This window comes from Ptychodera flava, chromosome 16, assembly GCF_041260155.1.
Source record: "Ptychodera flava strain L36383 chromosome 16, AS_Pfla_20210202, whole genome shotgun sequence".
Lineage (NCBI taxonomy): Eukaryota > Metazoa > Hemichordata > Enteropneusta > Ptychoderidae > Ptychodera > Ptychodera flava.
The window spans coordinates 21,432,828-21,458,674 of record NC_091943.1 but is presented as its reverse complement, the minus strand read 5'-3'; the positions used below and the strand labels follow the sequence as shown (position 1 = coordinate 21,458,674).

General features: G+C 36.6%; 2 protein-coding genes across 5 annotated transcripts in view; one reads left to right on the top strand and one right to left on the bottom strand.

Moving 5' to 3' along the window:
- Positions 1–2,260: 2,260 nt before the first annotated feature.
- LOC139114285 (dual specificity mitogen-activated protein kinase kinase 7-like) lies at positions 2,261–16,584 on the bottom strand. The gene is given in 12 exon segments (XM_070675891.1): positions 2,261–2,603; positions 3,265–3,407; positions 7,151–7,231; positions 8,603–8,718; positions 8,721–8,729; positions 9,637–9,688; positions 10,051–10,158; positions 11,229–11,348; positions 11,787–11,900; positions 12,434–12,500; positions 13,956–14,070; positions 16,418–16,584. Coding segments are annotated over 12 exon segments (1,215 nt in total). The 5' UTR covers positions 16,551–16,584; the 3' UTR covers positions 2,261–2,446.
- Positions 16,585–16,814: 230 nt separating this feature from the next.
- The window catches only part of LOC139114283 (folylpolyglutamate synthase, mitochondrial-like), a 32,512-nt gene continuing 23,479 nt past the window's right edge, over positions 16,815–25,847 (top strand). For 2 of the 4 annotated variants that reach the window (XR_011547840.1, XM_070675887.1), the window contains exons 1-3: positions 16,815–17,119; positions 19,685–19,759; positions 22,824–22,955. Coding sequence is in view for 2 of the 4 variants with exons in the window: in XM_070675887.1 (XP_070531988.1) it covers positions 16,862–17,119; positions 19,685–19,759; positions 22,824–22,955 (465 nt within the window). In the remaining 2 variants the exon portion in view is untranslated. The remainder of the gene's footprint in view (positions 17,120–19,684; positions 19,760–22,823; positions 22,956–25,847) is intronic. The other 2 variants (XR_011547841.1, XM_070675888.1) reach the window with 1 other exon arrangement.

Below are 25,847 nucleotides of genomic sequence, written 5' to 3'. Positions count from 1 at the left end.
TTCAATTTATTTTGGGTTCAAAATGTTTTCACGTGCTGCAATTAATTTAATGTGTGCTAGAATTAATTTCTACTAGTGTCTTGAATTAATTTTGTGTTCGGTCGAAGTAATTATGTGTGTTCGCTCGAATTAATTATGTGTTTGAGCGAATTAATTATATGTGTTCGCTCAAATTAATTATATGTGTTTGCTCGAATTAATTATATGTGTTTGCTCGAATTATTTTCGGCCGATCCCACAGTCCTTTGCGCACGCTTTCTTAAATCAATATGGCGGCTCCCGACCGGAGTGGTATAGTTATTCAGGCGCTCGAACCGTGATCTGTGAAAATGGAAATCAATAAACTGATCACAAAAACTTTTGTAGTGTCTCCTGTCTGAGCGATCGTGTATGTGATTGCCCATAGAGCGAAGACCGACCAATTTTGTGTTTACGTCAGACATGAACGTTCACCCTTTCTATCGGGCTTTGCCAATCATCGTGTAGGCCTACTGTAGTGTAGTGCAGTGTACCGTAAGCGTACGCAGCATTCGAAAAGATTCGCTCTATGGCAATCACATACACGATCGCTCAGACAGGAGACACTACAAAAGTTTTTGTGATCAGTATTGATTTCCATTTTCACAGATCACGGTTCGAGCGCCTGAATAACTATACCACTCCGGTCGGGAGCCGCCATATTGATTCAAGAAAGCGTGCGCAAAGGACTGTGGGATCGGCCGAAAATAATTCGAGCAAACACATATAATTAATTCGAGCAAACACATATAATTAATTCGAGCGAACACATATAATTAATTCGCTCAAACACATAATTAATTCGAGCGAACACACATAATTACTTCGACCGAACACAAAATTAATTCAAGACACTTGTAGAAATTAATTCTAGCACACATTAAATTAATTGCAGCACGTGAAAACATTTTGAACCCAAAATAAATTGAAGGAATTAATATATTAAATCTAGACTACATAAAATTAATTCCGGCACATAAAAAACATATAAATAATTTGAAATGTTAGCAAAATTAATTCTAGACTACATAAAATTAATTACAGCAAAGATAAGCAGAAATAATTAATTGGAACACATAAAATTAATTCGGCATGACTACACAAAATTAATTAAAGCATATAAAAATTAATTAAAAGAAACATACAATTAATTTGAGGTGCTAGTAAATTAATTCCAGTCTACATAAAATTAATTCTAACATACTAAAATTAATAAAACATAATTATGACCAGAAGGGCCCCCATACAAAGTCATTAAAATATTTCATCTCATCTTGTTGCTGATCCAAAATTGTGTAAAAATTCACACATGTGACACAGTCTGAGAACCGAGTTGCTTATGTCAGACAACTAGTAGGTTAACTTACCGGGAATCAACTTTGACTGGCGAGGAATTTATGCCAGTCTGGTGAGAATTTTTCTAATAGCAATCAGCTTAGGAAAACGCAAACAAACATATTTTTGTGCAGAATTTTAATTTTTTTTTGAAATTCAATAAAAACGGGGTACTTCTAGGTTTTTCCCTCAGTTTTGTTCTGCACCGGCAAAAGTTTGAACTTTATGTATGCCTGACTAGCACAGAGATAAAAGCCAACTTCCCTAGAAGGAACACTGGCACGCCCTCAATGGTTTGTTTAAAAAGTTATTTGGAATCGTTTTACTCTCTGCACATCCTATTACAAGCAGAGTTTGTATACGTCAATATGTCTAGGTCCAACTCGTTTCAATAAATAACATTATTTCTGTTCAATGGAATTCCTGCATTCTCACTGATCAGTTATTTGATTTGCCACCACTGTATTGGTCTATCTTCTTCGTTAAAATAGCAAAACCACCTTCTCTCTGGTTTGGGTTGGGCAATGGGGCCCTCAACGTCAACAAACCTACAATATCAACACACCGAGCAATGCTTGGGCTTCTGCGAAACCTCACCACTTTCGCTGTATTGTTTCTTTTCTGCAATTTCTGCAGAGAAACCTGGATTTTTCTTATCTTGTTTGGTTATTCACAGTTGCTATATATTCATTTCGCCAAACTTTTTCTCACTACATCTCCAACATTTTGTTCCGAGGGTAAATTATCTTGTAGGTCACACATAAAGACTTTCCTAGACAGGTTTGGTCAACATTGTAACAACACACTCAACTGAAAATCTGCTTGTGGCACAGGGTCGAATGTCAAAAGGTTATTATACAATGACAAAAGTTCATTCAAATCTAATTTACAGTTCATACATACAGTTAACGTCAAAAAAATTGCAACTTATTTGTGTGTGCAGGAGAAAGTTCTGTAAAGTTGCAAGGGATTCTTTTGACAGTCCTGTATGAAGATTTCTTGCTTGTTGGGTAGAAGATCTTCACAAGACATCCAGTAGATAACATATGTACATGTTGAAGAGGTTGTGACGTAGACCAGACCACGAGGGCGCTCAAACTGGACTTGGGCTTGGCCTTGGACTATTGGTTGTCTGCATCACCTGAGCGAACCACGATGCGATGTCAACGTTCATCGTTTCGTATCTTTTTATGAAATTGTGCTGCAAGAGTTGCTTGTATTTGGGTCTCTTTGTGTAGTCTTTGATTAAACTGTGAAACGAGACGGAAAAACAGGAAAAATGAATAGTGGATTACCGCATTCAAAGTACTGAGTTTAGGTCACCTCCAAGTCACTTCTGGTTTTAAAAAGCCCAAGTCAATGCACCATGTCCTCCCCGAGGTAACCTCTGGGCCCATGTAATTTAGATCAGATGTTAAGGTGTGGGTTCAGAGCCAACACAAATTTGTGACTCGCACTGCCAAGGTCTTAATTAACTGTGTGTACATGTGACAGGTTTAGGTTAGCCCTGGATCCAGTCGACACCCTAACATAAGCCCAAAGCAAGGTCAACAAGTGTCTCAGAGGTGGGAGATTCAAGTACAGTATGATCAAGGACCAAAATTGTTCATATCTCATCACAATCTTGAGCCCTGGGCCTGAGTACAATCACAGATCTCCCTGTGATATAACAGCAAATTCAATAATTATGGCTTGGGTAGAATACATTACTTCTCACAGTTTTGCTCTTGGTGCAAAATACATCAACAGTACTGTTTATTTGGACATTCTAAATATAATAGTGGGATATTTTTGTCTTGGTTCAATATTTCCTTCAGCTCTAGAACTAGAGCATGCCCTAGGTCTACTAGTACTGGCCACTAGAGGGCGCACCCTAACATGGCGCCACAGAAAAGGGCAAAGATTACTCACCAATCCCCTACAAATGACTGGAAATCAAGTGAAAACCTTGATTCTCTGGGCAGACTTGGAGGGTCTTCTTGCAACACTTTTGTTAAGACTTCAAAATCTGTCTTACAGTCTCTATACGGGAATTCACCAATGGCCATCTCCACCTGTTTGTGAGAAACATGTATTTGGGGTTCAGGATTAAAATATGATTATTCAAGCAATAATGAAAATCGCATTTCATAGTCTTTTCTCCAGATATCAAAACTTTAGTAACTGTAAGTCCCCAGTGACATTTTTAAAAGTTGCAAGATGCAATAATTTATGTCCAATAATTCAAATGCTTTTGAAACAATCACATTCTTAAATTAGTGGAAATTAAGTGTAGAAAGAAACTCGTACCAAAATCAGAATCACTTTCACAGATGCACTGCAATATTGTCACTTGCTACTTCTGTCACTGGCATCAGTTAAGCATTAGATAAATAAAGTATCCAAGCCTGGCAGAACACAAAAATGTACAGTGGCCAGGCTGTGAAGATTCTGTTGGTTCCATTGGTTTTTGATAGCATGTTCTATAATAAACAGTAAATGGTAAGATATGTCCTCCTACAGTGATGTATAACTTGTCATTTTTTGTAAAGTATAAAACTTCATCTAGGCAACAGTAGATTTTAAAGCTCCATAAACTGTATCTTTTGGCTACTTTTTCAGAACCTTTGTTTTATGGTTTCCCTTTACTTTCTGCATGGAATCCCTAAACTGTAATTTAATGCCAAGTATTTAGCATATCAACACAACCTATATGAGTATAATCTCCATTGTTATTGTTGAAAATTATATTCAAGTCCGGACTAGAATTCATTTGTAAACAATAAACAATGATCACTACACACATACAAGCTGTGTTGACAAAAAGAATACTCGAAATTTCAGCATGACAAACGGATTAGGGTCAGACACGGTAGTTGATATACAGAAGCAGAATACTGAAAAATAGCGTCAATGACACTGTAGCTCCCATCCTGGACTATTTAGTGTTTGTTCTCTGGTCAGATATTTGAACATGTGTGAAAGGGATAAAGTGCATGAAGTGAAAATACTTAAATGAAATGTACTGGAGACAGTGAAATATGTTTAATGTAATTATTCAGAATATAAAATGGAAAAAATACAGAATTAGATATATCGAATACTGTGATACAACCATTAACTCAACAAGTCATTCAAAATGACATAGTCCCCACTTGTAATAGGAGTATTAGTCTTGATGGGGCAGGAAAATGTGGTCATTAAGAAGTATCACTGGAGTGTATATGTTGAGATCTATGGGCACATAGGTCTATGTCGTTGTTCCCAATTTGAAACACATGAGGCATGTCTAAGTTATGGTTCTAAATCGGGAAAAAAGATCAGACCTCTAGCAGTATTGGCCAGCCAAGAAATACATATGCGCATAATAAATGAGGTACAAGATGTGACATCTTAAGGTCTAATATCCTATCAAAATTGGAGGGTATAGAACTTGTGGTTACTGAAATATGCATATATATGTATAATCAAGGTCAAAGGTCATTGAGGTCACACGACATTTTGAAAAAAAAATTCATATTGCTAATTAATCCCTATATGCCAAAAAATCAGATCTCTAGCTCTATTCGCTTGCCCAGTTAGATGTGTACATAATTAATGAGGTAAAGCGTGTGTTGTCATAAGGTCTCCCATCCTACTAAATACAAAGGACATAGCACTTGTGGTTACTTATTTATTGACATAAACATATATTTTAGGTAAAAGGTCATCGAGGTCACATGACATTTGGTCAAAAAATTTCTCTCCTATAGTTATCCCTATATACCAAAAATCAGACATCCAGCTCTATTGGCTCGCTCAGAATGAGATATGCGCATAATTATTGAGGTACAGTATGTGGCGTCATAAGGTGTCCCATCATACCAAACATGAAGGGTGTAGTACTTGTGTTACCGAGTTATGCGACAAATATGTATATTTGAGGTCAAAGGTAACCGAGGTCACGTGACATTTTGTCAAAAAAATTGTTTTGCTAAGTTATCCCCATATACCAAAAATCAGAACTATCTCTGGTCTCTAAATTAGATATGGTAAATGAGGTACAATATGCTCATGAATACCATAATAATCAGACCTCTAGCTCTATGGCTCGCTCAAAATTAGATATGCACATAATTAATGAGGTACAATATGTGGCGTCATAAGGTGTCCCATCATACCATACATGAAGGCTGTAGCACTTGTGGTTACTGAGTTATGGACAAATATGTATATTTGAGGTCAAAGGTCACCAGAGGTCACGTGACATTTTGTCAAAAAAATTGTATTGCTAAGTTATCCCTATATACCAAAAATCAGACCTCTAGCTCTATTGGCTCGCTCAAATTAGATATGCGCATAATAATGAGGTACAATATGTGGCGTCATAAGGTGTCCCATCATACCATACATGAAGGCTGTAGCACTTGTGGTTACTGAGTTATGCACAAATATGTATATTTGAGGTCAAAGGTCACCGAGGTCACGTGACATTTTGTCAAAAAAATTGTTTTGCTAAGTTATCCCTATATACCAAAAATCAGACCTCTAGCTCTATTGGCTCGCTCAAAATTAGATATGTGCATAATTAATGAGGTACAAGATGTGGACGATTAAGCTGTCCCATCATACCATACATGAAGGCTGTAGCACTTGTGGTCACTGAGTTATGGACAAATATGTATATTTGAGGTCAAAGGTCACCGAGGTCACGTGACATTTTGTCAAAAAAATTGTTTTGCTAAGTTATCCCTATATACCAAAAATCAGACCTCTAGCTCTATTGGCTCGCTCAAAATTAGATATGTGCATAATTAATGAGGTACAATATGTGGCGTCATAAGCTGTCCCATCATACCATATATGAAGGGTGGTAGCACTTGTGGTTACTGAGTTATGGACAAATATGTATATTTGAGATCAAAGGTCATCAAGGTCCACATGACATTATGTCAAAATATCCGAGATATCTGCGTGAACGGATGGACTCACGGATGGACGAACAGACGGACATGACCCAATCTATAAGCTCACTGGCTTCATCCGTGGGGACTAAAAATTGTGTCACTGCATCCTTTTTGCAATATGAATACGATGAGAAACTAAATTTTTATTTTTGTGGCCTTATACATGGGAGTCTATGGAGATCTGCCTTATACATGGACGTGTAAACTAAAAATATGCAAATTTCACCACGATTTGCCCAAATTTGGGAAAGGTCACTCCTATGCACTTCCATACCAAGTTTCAAATCAATCGGACTTGTGGTTTCAGAGCAGGAGATTTTTTGACCAAAAATGGGAGAAAATTACAAAAAAATTCATGAAAAATAGCAAGTCCAAGATACTGACCCAAGATGCGCACAATCATTTCATGTCAGCCAAAAGTACTTACATGCTAATTTTTCATGTAATCTGCTCAGTGTTATTGAGTTTTTTCAATTTTGACTGTTTTTACATTTTTTTCACTTAATTTGCATATTTTTGGCAATGACAACTTCATTGAACAAAATCTCATCTACAGCCCATCATCCATGTACACACCAAATATCAAGATGAAATGTGCAGCGGTTTTGGAGTTTTTGATGTTGACGGACAGACATACAGACATACAGACATACAGACATACAGACATACAGACATTTTCCTAGCCTATAAGAATAGCTTCCATTGCCATATATACATATGGCTATGGGAGCTAAAAACTTGCCAAAAGTTACAGCTTATGTCCCTTTAAGAATTAGCATAAGATCCAGATTCGGTTACAGGTAACGGTTAGTCTCCAATCTGAATCTGGTGGGATGACTTTGCTCAACAATTAGAGACACATGCATACATACCAATGAAATTCCCAAACTCCACACATCAGCTCGTATGTCATAACCAGGTTCAGTTGGGTCTGGTGGATCTATCCTCTCTGGCTGTGGGACAAACAAAAAGAAAAAAATCTTGCAGATTGAAAAGTCTTATATCGCTCTGCTCTTCCAGTCTATTTGATTATGAAAAAACTCTCTACACATCTTGATATCATACCTTCACTCTCACCTGAGTTTAAACATAAGTGTACTTGTTGCAAGACAGTAACTTACAGACTGTTTTCAGTGTCAAAAAAAATAATTGCAGTAAGGGAGCATGGGGAGTTTTTTATTTGAATACCACATCAATCTCAATGACCTGCCACTGTGGTGAAGCCATTTTGTATGCACAGTTGTTCATGCATGATGAACCTCATGTAATTGTCATTGAAGATAGTTCGCTTCGACAACAAAAGATTAAACTTTTACTCAAACTTTCAACCATTCTCTTTCAAAATCAAATTTTAGTACTAAGGAACCAAATTACCTAATGTTTACCAATATTTGAAAATCAGAATGGTCGTCATCCCTTTTTATGCCTGTGGGGAAAAATAAACTTCCTGATTCACACAAAACTAAGCCGGTGAAAACTTAACTGATCCCTTTAGCTTATAAGTGAGCGCTAAACAAGTGGAAGGCCAAAAGAATATGGTAAATGTTTAAGAACCTAAATATCTGCCTCCAATGCGCATTCTCCCTTAATTTTCACAGTTTGTTTCTCCAACCTGGTACTTTATTCCCCCTGAATGACACTGATTATTTGACTACTTGGTTCATAACTAAATAACCTGGTTTCCTCTGCCGCCATTTTGAGGAGAAAAAGGGAAAGAACACAGCACTATTCTGAAGCATCACTAACACTAGAGGGCGTTCATTTTCCTGAGGAGAATTTGAGGAAAACAGTTTCGCTGATCACTGCGTCTCACGTGTCTAGACGCAGCACGTAGTAAGACGCAGATACAGGCAAACCGCCATTTTGAAATGAGACAGTTTTTGGTCTCCCGGAAGTTGTTAATTGCGCATGCCCGCACATAGTGCATCATTTTTTGTCGCGTGCTTTTTAGTCTAATCTGGTAGCTGCCAATATTTCAAAACTTGTAAGAATGGTAATTAAATCCTTGGTTAAATTCTAGCCACGTTCGCATCTTGAAACTGTGATAATTTTAGCGTTACTTCCAAATAAAATTGAACAGCCAATGACAGCGCCCCATGATTCAACCAATCAGATTTCGTAATTCGATACATGGCGGTTTCCCGTTACCTGCCTCTTTGTGCTTGTCACTGAGGCGGGGACTAGCCAAGAAAACAGGGAGAGAACCCAGCATTATTCTGCAGCATCACTACCTCTAGAGGGCGCTCATTTTCCTGAGGAGAAAAATCATGTAACACTGGAGCGATACCATTGATTTTCTGAAAGGACATGCTGCTTCCACTTACTGCCATGTATGCTGCACAACCCGCACTCCTTGTCTTGGCCTTGGAATCTACCAGTCTTCCACTGATTCCAAAATCACACAATTTCACTGTCCCGTTCTCATCTAGCAGGATGTTGAGGGTTTCACATCTGTGGAGAGAGCAATTTCATCCATTCTATTGAATGATTTCTTTGGAAGCTTTGGGAAGTGATTTAAATCTTCAATCACTTTGAAGTTTGCTCAAAAGAAATCTTGGCGTTGAAGTAATACAGCCGGACACAGATTATGAGGTGGATGAACAAAGATTACACCAGCTGTAACGTCACCTTTTGCAATGTCATTCACTGTAAATAGCACTGTTCGTGGTTACAGGTTTGTTATTAAATATGTTACTAAATATAGCTGCACAAGTGGGACATCGGACACTGCTGCTTGAAATGCAGACAAATTTTGTCAGTGTTGCATGCGTGGTTGTTACTGCAGCTTATAGTCTGAGGAGTTAATAATATGTCCTTTAGTGTTTGGTTTACCATTAGCAGTCGCCTATTAAGTTGTATTTTTTGTGTTCTTGAATTTGTAATTTCAAATGTGTAATCTAAATTTGCAGACAAATATTTATTTTTGAATATTAATGAGAGAACAATGATGTCACTTGCTAACAGCCCTATTGGACAGATCCAATCATACTTTTTGAAGGAGATGGCTCTCTCTATTCCTAAGTTGTGGTTACTCTGCATAGATCACATGTAATATTCTTGATAACAACGAATACCCTGAACTTCCTGTCCTGAGCAACTAATGAACTCATCATAAATAGTATGTACGTTTCCCTAGGCAATCTTTCAAGATATGGATAAACAGGAGCAGGGGCCGAGAGCATTGAGATGAACTGCATAGCTGATTGCACCTCACATTTAAACTACAGTATGTCACTTTACATGGCAGATTACAATCTCTTTCATTTTGGGAAATATACTGTCTCTCTCCCGGGCCCCCAATTCAGCATACGATCAAATGATGGGACACTCGTAAAGGCAGAAGCTACCTCACACCTACCTCTGTGTATAACACCGTGCGTTTCTTTTAAATAGTTCAGTGCCCTAACGATCTGAAAAAGACAAGACCAAAGACTGAAGCTAAGCCATGCAATGCTGAATAAACATATGTACACGTACATGATACATTGCAATACATCCTCATCTATTGATACACCTACAATGGCTCAGCTGGACTTGGAAACTGACAGAGTCAGATTATGACATTTTTAAATCTGGATTTAAGCACAGAAATTGTTATTCCGTACATTTGGCCAGATTTTAAAATAAACACTAACATCCTGAAATTAGAACTTCTATAAAAACTAATCAGCAAACAATGACAAACCTGGAAAAAAAAATCATTGAAAATAAAGTGCTAGAATGTCAGTGCTGTGTTCTACAGAAAGAAAGCGAATACGACTGTTTGACTTACTGCAACTGTCATTTTACCCAGGATTCTCTCTGGTATCGGGCCTTGAAGTCGTTTCATAAGTTTTTCAACACAGGTTGCCATCAACTCCATGCATATCCACACATCACTCTGATGAGATACAATACAAAAGTTTTATTTCTTGAGGGTCTCTTCATCACATGTGACATTTTGTATAGAATGCAACCTTTCTCCTTACTCAAAAAAGAAAATTTTTGAAAGCATTTTATAGATAATATCTTCTCCTGTCAATATTACGTCTAATCATAGACCCTGGAGTTTCTCAAGGGTCTGTGATCTAATCATATCTTGTCATACTTCTTTGTTAAATACATCTACAATATGTGGCTCTTTGTTGAAGAGCAAGAATGAAGAGAATTATAACAAGAGACACAGATGAAAGCAAACATGTGAGGTAGAGCAAAACTGGATTTTTTTTCATATTCAATTTACATGTTAAAACATATTGAAAAGCATGTGTATTCTTGTAAAGGATCAAATATCCCTGGATGACAACACATCGCTGAGATAGCATGGATTGTGTGGTTTATGCCACAATTCTGTTGATAGATTGGGCTACATTTTTGTTTTGAACTCTAATAACAATAATCCAAAAGGCAAGTGATAACGTCAATGCAAGTACGCACATTGACAAGCACTGTGGACATGCTCTGTAAGGAGCATGAGAAAACACTGTGTCCATGGCTTAATTTATTTTTATTATTATTTTTTTTTTGCAATCTGTCATTGGATTTGCTTACCACAAAAGATAAATTTGAGTTCAAGAACTTACTTCAATGTACCAGGGTAAAAACAGTCAGCATAGCCGGCACACATAGAACTAGATTAATATAGTATGCATCTTGGAAATTATTATCTCTTCTTTTGCTAACAATTTGCTGATGTTAACCTGGACAATTCTCTTTAATCTTTACATCAGATTATCTGAATTTTTTTAAACTAAACTCTTGGCATAGCTTTAGTTCTTAGTTCTTTCACAAGCAAGAGCATTGTGAAATTCTACTACGTGATTTTACATTTTTGATTTCAGTTTCAATGTTTGTAATTTTGAAACACCACAAAAAGAAGAAGATGGAAAGATTACAGAAAGGTCAACTTTTAAAATAATTTCCAGAGATGCATTCTGCATTAGTGCCTTATCACATCAGGAGTTGACTTGCCGGCGTTATGATGGCTCCTTTACATTGCACTATATAAGGGGAGTCGTGACTTTTCAACACTACATCTAAGTCCATTAGAATTCGCTTGTTCTCTTCTTTGTTGCCAGATCTTCTCATTTGCTGAAACGAAAGAAACGAAAAACCTAAATTGAACACACTTGCCAGGAGTAGTTTGTTTAAATTGGTGTTGTGTTGTCATCTATGAAATTTATTCAATGAATCACGTATTGTTTAACTAAAGTTGGCGATTTGGATAATAAGCAGGATGTTCACGTTTGCCGATTGGGTAAAGAAAGTGGGTTGCAGAAAATACATTTTCAATTATTTATTTTGGACACAAGTCACTCAATTTGTAAAGCACCATAACATTGTTGTTTACCCGATCTTGCCTGCTAAGAAGCAATACACGTACAATTGCTTTCTAGGATTGTATGTCAGAGAGGCTTGCACAGGGAGAGAGTACACATCAAGGGTACCGTAAATCAGCTGTGATAAATATACTGTATAGTATATTGCATCATGGGTAGTCTATGATCAAGCCCTCACCCTTGAACTTACCTTCACAGCGATGACATTGCCAGATGTTTTGTGCACCATTTTAATTACATGTCCACAAGTACCGCTGCCAATTTCTCCTAACTCTTCAAGATCACTGGGACTAACTGAATATTTCTACAAAAAAAACGGGATGAGAAAAAACTTTAACCCTTTCGGCTAATTTTTTGGTTGAGGTTGCACAATCCATCTTTAAAGGTTCACACATGTATACTGGAGAGATATATACACCTAACTTTAAAATTTGTTGCCATACACGAGAAAACACAGAGCCCATCTATGGTGTCACCGTATGTATCTCTGTAGTTTGGATGCCACAAATGCTTGTATTTATTTTGTGTCAATGTTTTGCATCTGCTCTTGAGCACATGTTGCATAGAGTAAGTTCTGCACGCAATGGCCAAACATACAGGCCAGTAGATCAGGCTAACCAGCCATGTGCACAGTAGCTATACTTCATCAGTCTGGCAAATCTCCAATATCTCAAGGAAAACCTCCCGCACCTGCAGACAAGGGCAGTGATGAGTCACCACCACAGAGTAGGTGACCTGCATACTGAGTGGGGTTTCCTTAGTATTCTATACTGAACTGGTTTATTGACCTACAAAACAGAGTTCAAGGGTCACACTAGAGACAAAGTGCAAACATACCTTGCTATCAAATGTAAGTATTCCTGTCTGTTTCATAATCTCTTGTAGTTTTTGATCTATTTCAGCACTGAAAATAAAAGTATTACAGAAGTAAATAAACACAATCTTTAATATCAAAGGTATTACCATAGTATCTTGAAATTCCTAGTTTTTGAACTGTTTTCCTTCACATTCATTATCCTTCCAAAATCGGTGACATGTTTCATTTGTTACACATACGAATACAATATTACAACCTATACAATGTTTCAGTTAAATGATGGAGAGTTACTTTGGATGTTGTTTGAACAACATGTTGCAATTAAGGTACAGTATGCCTTGGGGACAGATATTCAGACAGATATTCAGACTCTAAATTCTGTTGGCCCCATGTGAGGGAGGCTCATTTTGCAGCTTATAGAGAAAATAGTTTTCACCAACTCAGATTTGAGAAAATCTAGAATTTTATTTTTCCCCATAGAGTTAACACATGAATAGCAGCATTTAGAATTTCAGAAACTGGTAAATATTGGGTAATTTTTTCTCTAGTACCAAAATTTGGATGGTGAGCCCTAATTTTTATTCTTCATTTTGAACGAGAACAGTTGAAATGTGCTCTAGGAAAGTCTGGGCAAAATAAAGTCTTTCATTTTCAAGGCGCAAACTACCTGAAAATCACACTCCTAGCTCTTTGTTAAGGTTCCAAGACAAGAAATTGACCATTTTAAACCAACAATTCTCTAGTGTTTAATTAGCTCAGAACCCCCGTAAATTGTATATTTTCTGAAAGCCTAGATATAGGGGAACAGTTTGGTTACCATAGTGTCACCATTGTTTACATAACTATCACGTGACAGGTAATTTGCATAACCTTTCAAAAATCGGTTTTCCCTATGTTTTGTTTCAATGCTTTGAGATATGTGGCTGAAATTTGTGTGAGTGCAAGCTTTCTGAAGGGTCTTCAAAAGTATGTCTCAGAATTTCTTTAAACCTTCTACAACAGTTTTTATGCCAGAAAAACTTCCAGAGCAGTGAATTTAAGCATAGTTGATTTCTTTAAAATTGTGCTCCAAAAAAACTAAGCAAGATATAAAAAATCTGAGACACACTTTGGAAGAGCGTTGTGACAGCTTGCATTCCAGCAAGTTTGAGTCAGATATTTTGAAGTATTGAGACAAAACATAGGGAAAACCGTTTTTTGAAAGGTTATGCAAATTACCGTGTAACGTGATAGTTATGTAAACAATGGAGACACTGTGGTTACCAAAATGTTCCCGTATATCTAGGCTTTCAGAAAATGTATACTTTACAGGGGTTCTGAGCTTATTAACCGTTAGAGAATTGTTAGATTAAAAAGGTCAAATTTCTTGTCTTGGAACCTTAAATATCACGCAAATCTTTACATTTATCACTTGATATTTTCTCTATACTTTTTTATTTCCCATTTTTACATGTACTATTTTTTCCTTCTGTGGTTTATGGGACAATCCTCATTCTCACTGAAAGCCTATTGAATGGCCAAATTTCTGCAACCTTCAAGTACCTGTCAAGTGTTGTCCTATGTTGATGTGGTGAAGGGGAAGGCCCTGGAAATATAAATTCTCTTCTTCTTCGTCTGCCCGGTGCTTGTGCTGAACCATGGCTTGATAAATCTAGACCTGTATACACAAACACATTGAACTTGATAAATTCATCTGGGCCGTAAAACACTTTGAAGAAGCATCGGGGAATTTGTGCAAGTATTGAGTATTTACATGTACTGGAAATAGTCCAATCAAAGGTATTCAGCCCAATGATATTAGTACACTGTATGATCTTCACCTTCTGTGTGTACATTTCTAAGTAATAAAACATAGGTCTTTGCTTCCTGTTCACTAAAATGACTATTTATCAAAATAAAGGTGGACCTAAACACGTACACATTTGTGTGTTTCATATGTGTATAGTGTCAGGAGTTTAGAGTTTCTAATAATCTCCTCTACACCGAAACCAACAAAGACATTAGATATAATCATTGATCAGATTTTCATACTACTGTCTCTTTGATATGATAGTGTTTATTGCATGATGCACATGAAACCAAAACTCTAAAGGGAATAGCTCTTATTTATGATTGTTTTGAAAGGGGATATAAACATGTAATGATAACTAGGCCATGTTTTTACTCAACACACAACATATCCAATGTCAGTTTCTTGAAACTTTTGGAAAATAGTATTTTTACCATTTTTGTTTTGAGAAACAAGGGCACGCTCCCTCCTTTGCTAACAGTGTGTACAATGTATGTTACATGTAAGTATAAATGTTTCCACCCAGTCAATGCAATCCATGGCGTACAATTACAATATGCAGAGATAGTTAAGACAAATGAATTCTGGTCCAGAAACAATGGAGCTGTACACATGCAACGTAAGATATGTACAGGCTGTTCGCTCTAATTGAACGATAGGCAGTCAATATGAAATTAGGAGAGGAAAAAGTATATACTGGCAATTGCACACAAAGAAACAAACATGATTGATAATGCATGAGAAGTTATAGCAAAGCGAGCTTTGAGAAAAGTTGAACGGCATTGCAGATTTAAAAATGATAATGAAAGAATGACTGAGAACAGTTTTGACATCACAAAAACTGTCAATTCTCAAATTTTCATTGTCTGTCAGAATCTCTCCACTTATGGACATTCTTACTGTCAATCTTTTTCTGAAGTTTACAGTTTAAGTTCTTCCATTACTGTTTTTGGTATTTTCAATAATCACATCGACCTTTTTTCCAACTAGCATATATGGAAAATGTATGCACATGTACATGTACATGTAAGCCATGTGATCACTGTATTTACTTTCACATTCACTTTCATAATAAATCACAAGTTGTTACTGCAGACAATTCATAAATGAAAGGCAATTACAGACAGAATCTGCACTTTAAAATGCAGCATAATATTACATACACATGTTAAATTTATCCCTGCACCTGTCCTCCCAGTAGTTTGGGATTAGATGCTCATGGTGCAATTCCTAATCTGGTTTGAGATTGCCACGTCCACATGAGTACTGTTGTATGATCAACGTTATCACAAAATTATGTCATAACTGTTGTCAAGATAAATAGGAACTGGAATAAAAAGTTGTGTGTTTACACCATACACTCTAAAATTAGGGTTTATGTTTACACATAGGGTAACCAAAGCAAATGATACATGCTGGTATACTAAACACCATAAGCTAACATAAATAGATGTGCAAGATACGCAGTAGACCACAGATGCTTGTTCAATATGTTCCTACAACTTTTGTCATTCACTGTACTACAACAAGCACAACTAACAATGTAATATCAATTCTGATATGAATATTTTAAATTATACACGTTAACGTGGTGTACGGAACATTACTGACGACAGAACAGAACGTTCGTAGGAGCAACCTGATTTTTCCTTTGACGTTCCTTGTGCCACGACTCAGTTCCAGTCACAAGACGGAACGATGGAGCAGAAAACTACATGGTGGGGCAAACTAATATGATATCCCATGATTGAATCCTCCCGGAGGATAAATCCCAAACATAACAGTACTTTCCGTTAATTCTTGGCAAACTGAACGACACCGGTTGTAGTAGTTCTGGGATGGAGAGTCGACGCTGCGCCATGATTGCTTTTTAAAAACTGGAATGTCGAGGGGAAGCCCGGTCTATTTATAGTAACCGATATCTGAGTAATTGTTCGACACAAAAGACCAAAACAATCAAAGTGATGGTGAAAGATCGCTCCAGGAAGCGTGGGTACAACATCAGCAGCTGCCACCTTGATAACGATAAGATCTGAAGTATCAACGTGCGATATGAAAGTGGCGAGAGAGATCGAAAAGTCGGTACGACTAAAAATCAAGTAATATATCGTAATAAATTATATTATTGACTTCGCGGACGAAAACACAATAGACATCGCGCACAACTATGCCAGATTATTTAAACGATATGCACCATAGAGATGTGAAAAATTACCTGGTTTTGGTTTACGTTCCCTGGGACTCTCTAGTGTAAAATCTATTGTTGGACGATCACGTCTTTTGGCTTCATTTTCAGCTTTTAATCGAGCTTCTAGATTGTTCAACTTTCTCTCAAGGGAAGTCGCCATTTTCTCAATCTAACGCATGCGTTGTCAGAAGAACGACCTCTGCCCTCGTTCAAATAAGCCGTATTTCAAACGATATATTATAGTCGAAAAAAAACGTGATTACTTTAATTAAAGCAACTACGAAGCTTATTCAATATTTTATAAACATTTGTAGACCTACAGATACGAACAATTCATGAACCTTCTTGCTGCCCTTCAACCGTCAATTTATCGCACTGGAATATAAAATGCGCAGAGAAATGTGAAATTAACTTCCTGTTGCGCACATTTAGCGGGTAAGTGGAGCACATGATCGAGATCGAGCGATATGGATGTGCTTGGAGATCGATGTTGCCTGGCGTGATCAGCTGATTTGTTCTTTGCTTTATGTAGTGTGGTCCAGTCCAAAATCCATTGTAATGCTGAAAGTATTGGCGCGTACAATGCGAAGTAGGACTATTGTTTCTCAGTGTACACATACTTTGGGGGCGACAAATTCAACATTAACCTCCAAATCAACGACAGCACAGCAGCACACTATCGCCGCTCCTGTTATGGCCGGCGAAGTCGTGTCGAAGACAAACTACGAAGTAAGTGTCGATTTCAGTGTGTGTCATTTATAGGATTATTGATCCTTATTAGAGTATTTTTTGTAAGTTGTTTTCAATATTAATGGTAGAGGGTAACAAGCTTGTCATTTTCATACTCAGCTTCCAAACACACCGGCGTCTCACCGGTATGTGAGTCTCTGAGTTGAGTGGACTTTTGTGAATGTACAGTGAGTCATTCGGCGCGGCCTACTTCACCTTCCACGTGTCGCCCTCTCGACACTTTCTACATTGGTTAGACAATTGTCATCGACAGAACAAAATAGTCATGTGGTTTCATCTGTGCTGTACCAGTCGCAGTCTTTATAAGATTGTCTTTTGTTGTGGAGGTCAAATGATAGGTTAAACTTTAAAGACCGGTTAATGATGGCGACTCACTGTTACCTTGCATTTTTGAATGTAAAACAATCTCTCTCTACAATGAGATTATGTAACCGTTATGATTTATCCGGTCTTCGTGAAGACATGAATCGAAACGCGCCTCTTACAATGAAACAATGCCATGTGTGTAATAACTTCCGAAATTAAAAATATACAACTTCAGTTGTGTCCTTTTATCCGAAGCTGAGGCTGTTGTGTTGTCATGCTGCAAGGTCATTTTCAGGTCAATTTCTGTTAACTTAGTATTTTACTGTGTAATTCAAACAGGAGGTAGAAAGAAAGACAATAAATATAAGAGTGTATTCATGTATTTATATACAATTCTTAAGTATTTATGCATTTATGATACAACACTAAAACTGAAACATAATATATATATACATGTATGTTTGTGTGTGTATACATACATATATATATATACAAATTACTTCCGTGTACAAAGTAATGAAAGCTATTACTTAAGTTTCATTAGATTTCATTACTTTGTACTTGAGGTAATTTGTTTATTTACAATGCTCTGCTTAGCATCGATATATTTATGTATATATATGTGTATATAATTGTGTATGTATACAATTATGTATATCCTAGGAAGTAAAGGTTTTCATGTGTATATACAGGTACGTAACACATACATCTCTTAGTTTGGCAGAACAGATTAACTGCACATGATGTATGTCTCTTACAGAAGGTTGATGTAAACTTGATTTCAGTCAATTGAAATTTATTGATAAAACAATGTGACTCATACACACTTTGTAACATTTTAAAACTGTACATTCCGACCTTGAACCAAGTGTCACAGCTGAAATTGTTAACCTTGCGCGAGCTTGGGTTAAGGTTACTTATTGTGGGCATCTGCAAGTTCTTGCTGAGCAGAAAATACCAGATATGCCTACTATAGCGCCACTTTGTTTGCTCCTTTCGTACCAAGGTTTTTGTATATCAGTATTATCACATCTACCACTTTCAGTGATCTTCTGTGCCACTAATTCACTGTGCAACTGAACATGAAAGTCTTTCACCAAGACCAAAAGTATTTACACACTAAAAATGGAAGTTGATCAACGGTTAAATAGGGGATGTTAGTATATTCTATGGTGATCAGCAAACTGAAAAATAAAGCCTTCCTAACTGTTCTTACTATGTACCAGAGGAAAGAGCATACAAAATACACTTTCAGAAAGTTTCTCATATTGTCAATCAAAACTCTGACCTCTATAGGTACAACCACTTTACAAGTGTAATGAGAATAGACCCAGCAACTTAAAGTCATATTAATTGCAGGATTATAGAGATTGGGATGGGAGAAAAATATATCGTGTAAACTTCAAAATGGTTACGACGTTTGCCTCTTCACTAAAAACAGGATCATGAAAACGTGAGGGAACAAATGCTAGCCATTCTATGTTGGGACAAAGAAAGACAAGCTGTCATGTGGTGGGAAGTGGGGTCTATCTTCTTTGCTAGTCAAAAATTCTGACCGGTTTCTCTATGTTATTGTGATGTCCTTTACGTATGATGGGCCATTTTACATATTCAAAGTTCTTTCCACACTGTACTTCGTGTGTACATGAAGCATACACAATCTGCTAGGCTTGTCATCAAACGATATCCTTATGCCATATTTAGACTTCGGAAGCGTGAGACTCACCTGACTTTGTTTGTTCAGTGCAAGTGTACCAGACTTGGGTCCAAGAGTGTACATGTAACCCTTTAACCCTTTCACCACCATGGTTTGGTCCAAACCCATTATTATCAATGGTAAGTGTGGACCTGTATACAGGGAATTGGGGGTGACAAGGTTAAGTTATCATCACTTGACATTTCCTCAGTCCTGTTTCTCTTCTTCATGGTAACTTGAACTAACGTTCTAGCCTCTGGTTGAACACGAGCAAAATTTCTATCAGTGATATTTTGTGCAAAGTGTTCTAACCAAATATTAGCTTCATGCTGCTCAATGAAGCCATTATACAGCACTGTTACATGTATACATGTAAACATTGCTTTCTTGATAAGTAGAAATAGCAAATTAATTTTCACCCCTTATTTGCTTTATGCAATTTTTGTTGCAAATCTGTTTTCATCGTATCCTCTTCCCGGCTGTTTGTATGATCACCTGCTTCTTTACCAGTAATTTTATTTCTGCCTGCCCTGTCTTTGTAGAAGGAAGGCACGCTGAAGCGCTCGAAGACCCGAGATGACCAACGAGGCACTGATCTGAACATTCGCGTTAGTCAGGTGACACAAAAGAACTTATCCAAATTTTTATAGTTTCAGTAAATCATTAATTGCCCGGTTATCATCAATCAACAGAATGTTTCATTGTTTTATGTTAGTGCTATTTCTTCAATCTTTTCTTGTTTTGTTTTTTTCATTCCTGTATTGTCCAATGCATGATGGAAATGTTTTGTTGGCAGTTGATGATTGGGCAATACACATGGTGCCTTCCTTAGATAAAGTCCTGTCTCTATTTTCACATATTCTCTTCCTATTTCTGGCTTTCACGCACAAACTAACATAAATCCATAATTCATGTAAGCTAAAGGATGGTCCACATATACAATTAAATGTGGTAGTAGCGATAAAATGCGGTCAGAATTGAACCTTGTATTCATACAACACATACATTCAACTTTCAGCTTGCTGTAGTCACATGGGCATGGTGATCTAATGAAATGTAGTGTAGGCATGTAGTGTGAACACCAGTTGGCACTTGGTGCTTCAGTTATATGTATAGAGTAATTATGTGTGTATCAAGAAGGGAAAGCTGACCAATGATAACAGTTCTTTCCCACTCACTATTGGACTTCCTTTCAGGTACCTAGGCTGTGCAACAGTGATGACTGTTATATTTACCCCTATTGACCTTCATGTACAATGTATACATCTGAGCAGATAGGTGTTACATAACTTTCAACGACAATTTTAGTTTCAGAGGACATACACCCAGAATAGGCAGACGGCTGACGTCCTTGAAATTGAATTGTAAATTTGGCTGTACCCGTCCTCAAGAAACCGATCTTCCAATCAGAGATAGACTCTGACACTTATTAATTTTTAAACACAGTTCTTGCTTGAAAATCAAATTAATTTTATCATTTCTGTTCTTTGCAACAAGTGTGTCTTCTTTGTAAGATGAAATTTCCTGCTTTTTTCACCAATATATATTTTTTTACCTTCCCTATCCCTCTGTTCAAATTTTTACCTTCCCTCTGTCCTTAATATGTCATTTAGCGATACTACAGAGATGTTGGAAAATGTGGAATTTTAGCACATTAATTGTTCAAACTAATGACAAAGATATAAATTTTATTATTTCCAAACAGACAGTAAGTATGAGTAATGTAACTGCAATTGCTTCAATAATCTATGTAAGGTTAGGCCAAGATAAAAATATTTGTTCCTGGTCCCGGAGGATTGCTTGGCAAAAGTGATGTCATTTTGTCATTTTTCTTCTCAACTTCACTGTCAATGACATTGAGTTTACTGTCCATTATCTATCAGCTGTCATTGTCTGTCCACTTGCCTGGTATGCAGAAATTCTTACAAATCAGCTGTTCCGGTGATTTTGATATTTGATACATGTACATAAATTCCAAAGGTGCCCAAATGCAGATTTGTTCAAATCATCATTAAAAATCTTTGAATGTATGTCTTTCTGTCTGAAACGATATTTTCTGAGGCCGCCCGCATATCTAATGGCTTTGTAAAATTGGCTTAAAGGTAGTTTTGAATATACAAGCGAGTATTGTCAATCGCTCTCTGGTCAGGTGTAATTGCCAAAGATCAGTGGCGATGACCCTTGACCCAGGTTAGATCAATATGCCACAGCACCGCTAGTGTATTCACAGTTAGTTTAAAGTTTTATTAAGCGGGGATCATTTACATGTTGGTTTTTTTTAAAAAAATCATAGAATTTAAGATAGACACAAAACAAAGAATTTTACCTACATGTATTCTTTTGTTATAATTCTCTCACTTACGATTATGATGTTTTTTTCTGTGAAACTGCATGTCCGATAGCTTGCAAAGTAAGCTTGTAGATACATGAGGATGAACTTACAAGTATAAAGTATTTTCTGAAATGATGAAAAGTGTACATACGTCATACTTTTTCATATCTGGTCAAGACATGACTGGAACAAATTTTTCTGATACGAAGATGTGAATTGTTAGTGCATCCAGTTCTCATGGTTGCTTTTGGATTAGTTCATTTATTATTAGATGAAACTATTTCACAAGTATTAAAATTTAGCATCAAACACGTCTCATATTTCTGTTTATACGTAAGCTTTCATTCTGTACACATTAAAATTGTTCAACTGTTCAGTGATGACTTGTGGATTGAGAAATACATAAACTAAATAAACTAAATATCAAACTTTATTTCGATAACTTAGGCCACCTGCCTATCATTACAAAGCCATACATAAATTATTTTCTTGAGGTCAAAGGCTTACAATGGTTTTTACACGTGTCATACAAAAGTGAACAAGAAATTCAGAATTGATGTACTGGTTCGATACAATAGAATACTCCAGTTACAAGATTTGTTTCCTTTTCTTTATGCTTTTCACAATGAATTTTGCCAGAGAGAGCAAAGTGTGTTTGTTTTGACTTGACATTAGTGTAATAAATTTAAAGTACAATGTATGATATATCCTGTAAAAAGTAATTATGTAAACATTTTTGTCTTAAAATGTGATCAATGTATTTTTGAGAAATATATTACAGTGGTCAGTCTCTTGGGTGTACACAAAGACGCCCATGTCTGAGTGTATGTATGGATGGTTTTGTTGCGCCCGCATCCTGGCTATATGCAGTGCAGTGTCACACTGTACAACAGAAATCACAAACACTTTGGTCTGGTCCACTATTTGCAGTTTCAAGCTATGTTCCGTGGTTGCAAGCCAAATGACATTCCATGCGTTTTCCAAGTGTTGTGGTGTTGATAATGTCGAGCCCACTGCAAGGAGTAAGTTTTAAGGTGAACATCATGTGCAGTGACATTGTGAAGGATGCATTCCAAGTTATGCAACGACATTCAAAGTCAAATTCTTTGACTTAATAGCAATGAATATTTCGCAGTGCTTCCAACCTGTACCGCTGGCTAAGCCAGCTTGCCCGGAGCGTACAGAAAGAGGTAATGGGGAGATTTCTGTTTTAGGAAGTCGACAGAGAGTTGAATTGCAAAAGATGATAGATGATAGGAACATCGCGGATTTTGCGATCTTATTTCATGTCGAAATAAATTATTCATTTATTTATTTATTTGTTCATGTTTGTGTGTTTACATTAACAGGAGGCGGTGCGAGTTCTGAACACTCTTCAAACCAATGCTGCTGTACTTGAAAAAATTCGTAGAGACAGAGGACGTCGCAACGAAAAGAGTCTGCCTGAGACCATACAGTTTCTAGAAAGGGTGGGAATAACTGTAAGTGTGGACACCTTATTTACATATGTGTAAAGTTACATAAACATTCTAAATTCTGATATAGACCTTGTTTGCACATGTGTAAAGTTATATAAATATGCTAAATTCTGACATGAATGTTTGCCAAAAGGACAGGAATTTAAATAACGCTTCCCCTAGTTTTGTCATTGTACCCATCTGGTATCTACGAAATGTATATTTTTCATCTCCCATGACACTTTTTTGTGTCAGATGTACTGGAATATGTCACTATGATGATACTATACAATATGATGGGTGTTTGTTGACAGATGCTTAACCCTCTGAGTGCTGTAAATTTTCCACCAAAATTTTAGTGCAACATTTTACCAATTTTTATCCGATAGTTCTGTATTTGTTTTGGATAATTTTGAAGCAAATAGACATCACATTTCATGGGTACATTTTTTTAGCAAATTTTAGCAAAAATTTGAAAAAAACTGACTGGAGTATACTTTGTAAAGGCTTCAAAAATTGACTTTGGTGCTCAAAGGGTTGAGTTACGTAGGCCCTACTCACATTCAAAACAAGTTGTTACAAATACATGTACTAGGTATTTGCAATTTCCAGGATGTTACATGTTTAGCCAACTGACTTGACACTATTAGTGGGTTTGATTTTCAACAAAGAATTTAAAAATATTAAAAATCTGCTTGTCAAAACAACCAAAACCTGGATGATTTGACATGTTGATGTGGAGATCAATCCAAGAGTATCCCGTTTACTGCCGGACAGTATCACTTTCACATCAGTCAACTGGGTGAAAAGCAGTATTCAGCCAAAACTATTTGTCATTGTACCCATTTGGCTTGGTCTGTTCCAACAGCTTTAGTCCATTAAAATCATGTTTACATTATCTGTGATTTCAGGGGCCTTCAAACGTTAAATTTCTTGTTAAAATGCACCAAATGGGACATATTATGCTTCACTGGTTTGAACAAACTTGACCCAATGGTGAAATATGAACTTAGCAAGAAAAGAGTTATTCATACAGTGTAATTTTAACATGCACAGAGTGCAGGTTGGTCTGGCAAACGAGGCAACATGACTTCCATAGTGCTGCGTGCGTGTGGTATGTCAGGCCTCACAATAGTTCGTGTCATCCAACAGATTATTGTGATGTATAGACTTTGATCTCAGAGCTGTACACAAGGTACAGGAGCATTGTTGAAAATGCTGAAATTACGTGAACTTATAGGGAACAAAATCAAGGTGACAGTTAAACAATTTTGCAAAAAGTAAGATACCAAAAGATAGAAAATTGCCATCTTTCACTTGATTGGGCTATTTTTTCCTGTAATTTGTGTTAATAATATGCTTCTCAGGTCATCAGATTACATTCTTACCTGTCCGTATAATCGCTGAACGAAATCCACATACAGACATTTCTGTTTGAAATACCTGAACGAAATCCACATACAGACATTTCTGTTTGAAATACCTTTGCTTTCATAATTTACCCGTTAGAAATGTTAAGAAAAAGTTCTATGGACAGATAGGTAGATAGTCAGACCAATTCAACACTCCAGCGATTACACAAAATGCAGAAAGCATTTATATAATAATAATATTTGTGAAATAAGTACAGTTTGAAAATTTTGCTAGACTTTGTACACTGCATGTGTCACTGTATACATGTATGATATGGTGTGATGTGGTACAAGGTAGTGAAGACTTTGAAACATGATTCTGATTTAAAACCCGTTTTCGATATGAATATTTCAAGAGGCAGACTCCTGTATTTAAGTGAAGGAAAGTAGAAGTATTTCAAGTATCAAAGTCAAAACATCCGCTTCCAAGTATCCTTTTCATTTTTTTTTTCCGGATTGTACAGATGTATAAGTTCAAGGAAAATAGTGAATGTTGGCATAATTTACTTGTATATGTATGTGGTAACTTTTAAATCAATGCCCAAGTGTGTGCACAGACATCACACTGCAAAAGTGAATCAAAAAAAATAATTTACTACACTTTCTGCCCACTGGTATGAGATGTATCCACTTGACAGACAAACTTATTTCCCAAATTGTCAGGTCCATTCAGGAAGATTTTTGGAGATAGTGAAATCACCAGAATATAATTCAGACCGCAATATAGAATTCCCTAGGTGACATGTCAAAAGTGTAACAACTGAGAAGAAACAATTGCAGTAGACATGTCAGATCATGCTCCAACTCTCGCTGTTCAAACAATCTGAAATACAGCTCAGTGTATGGACAGTCAAAATGCTTTTTCAAATTCAGTATTTCATTACTTGTTAATGTACCCTCACAAAACATAAACGGTGATTCAATGTTATTGTGAAAGAACAATTCATCTGGACTGGTCTGTTTGAAGTCATTGTCTCTCTTGAATGATTCTTACCACTGAGGCAACTTATGTGAGAACTTCCTGGATAAAAGTTTAAAACTTGTTAGAACTGAATTATATATTACTGATATAGCAGCTGATGTATTTTTCTGTTTTTCAACAGGGCCAAAAGTAGGGGATTTTGTTGGTTAATGCTGTCTAGTGTATTTTTTTGGACCTTGTACAGTACTCAAAATATATAATGTAGTTCATTTCACGTAAAAATACTGTACGCTCTCCTATTAACCACATTGTAAGTTAATTTTTTCAAAAATTTGAAGAGGCTGGCATAAAAAGCCTAGGGTCTGAGTTACAGCAGTTTGAAAAAGGGTGAAATATGTTTATTTTATACTGCTACTTCAACACATATATGCAGTGCCATAAATTTTTTGCACTCTCATAAAATATTTTGTGTTTTTGAGTCTCTCCATATTGAAATAGCCAAGGCTTCCCACAGTTCTTGTTCACAGAATTTAGCACAAAAAGTGTTTTGTGACAGACAGCTATGAGATTTGTCAGTACTGT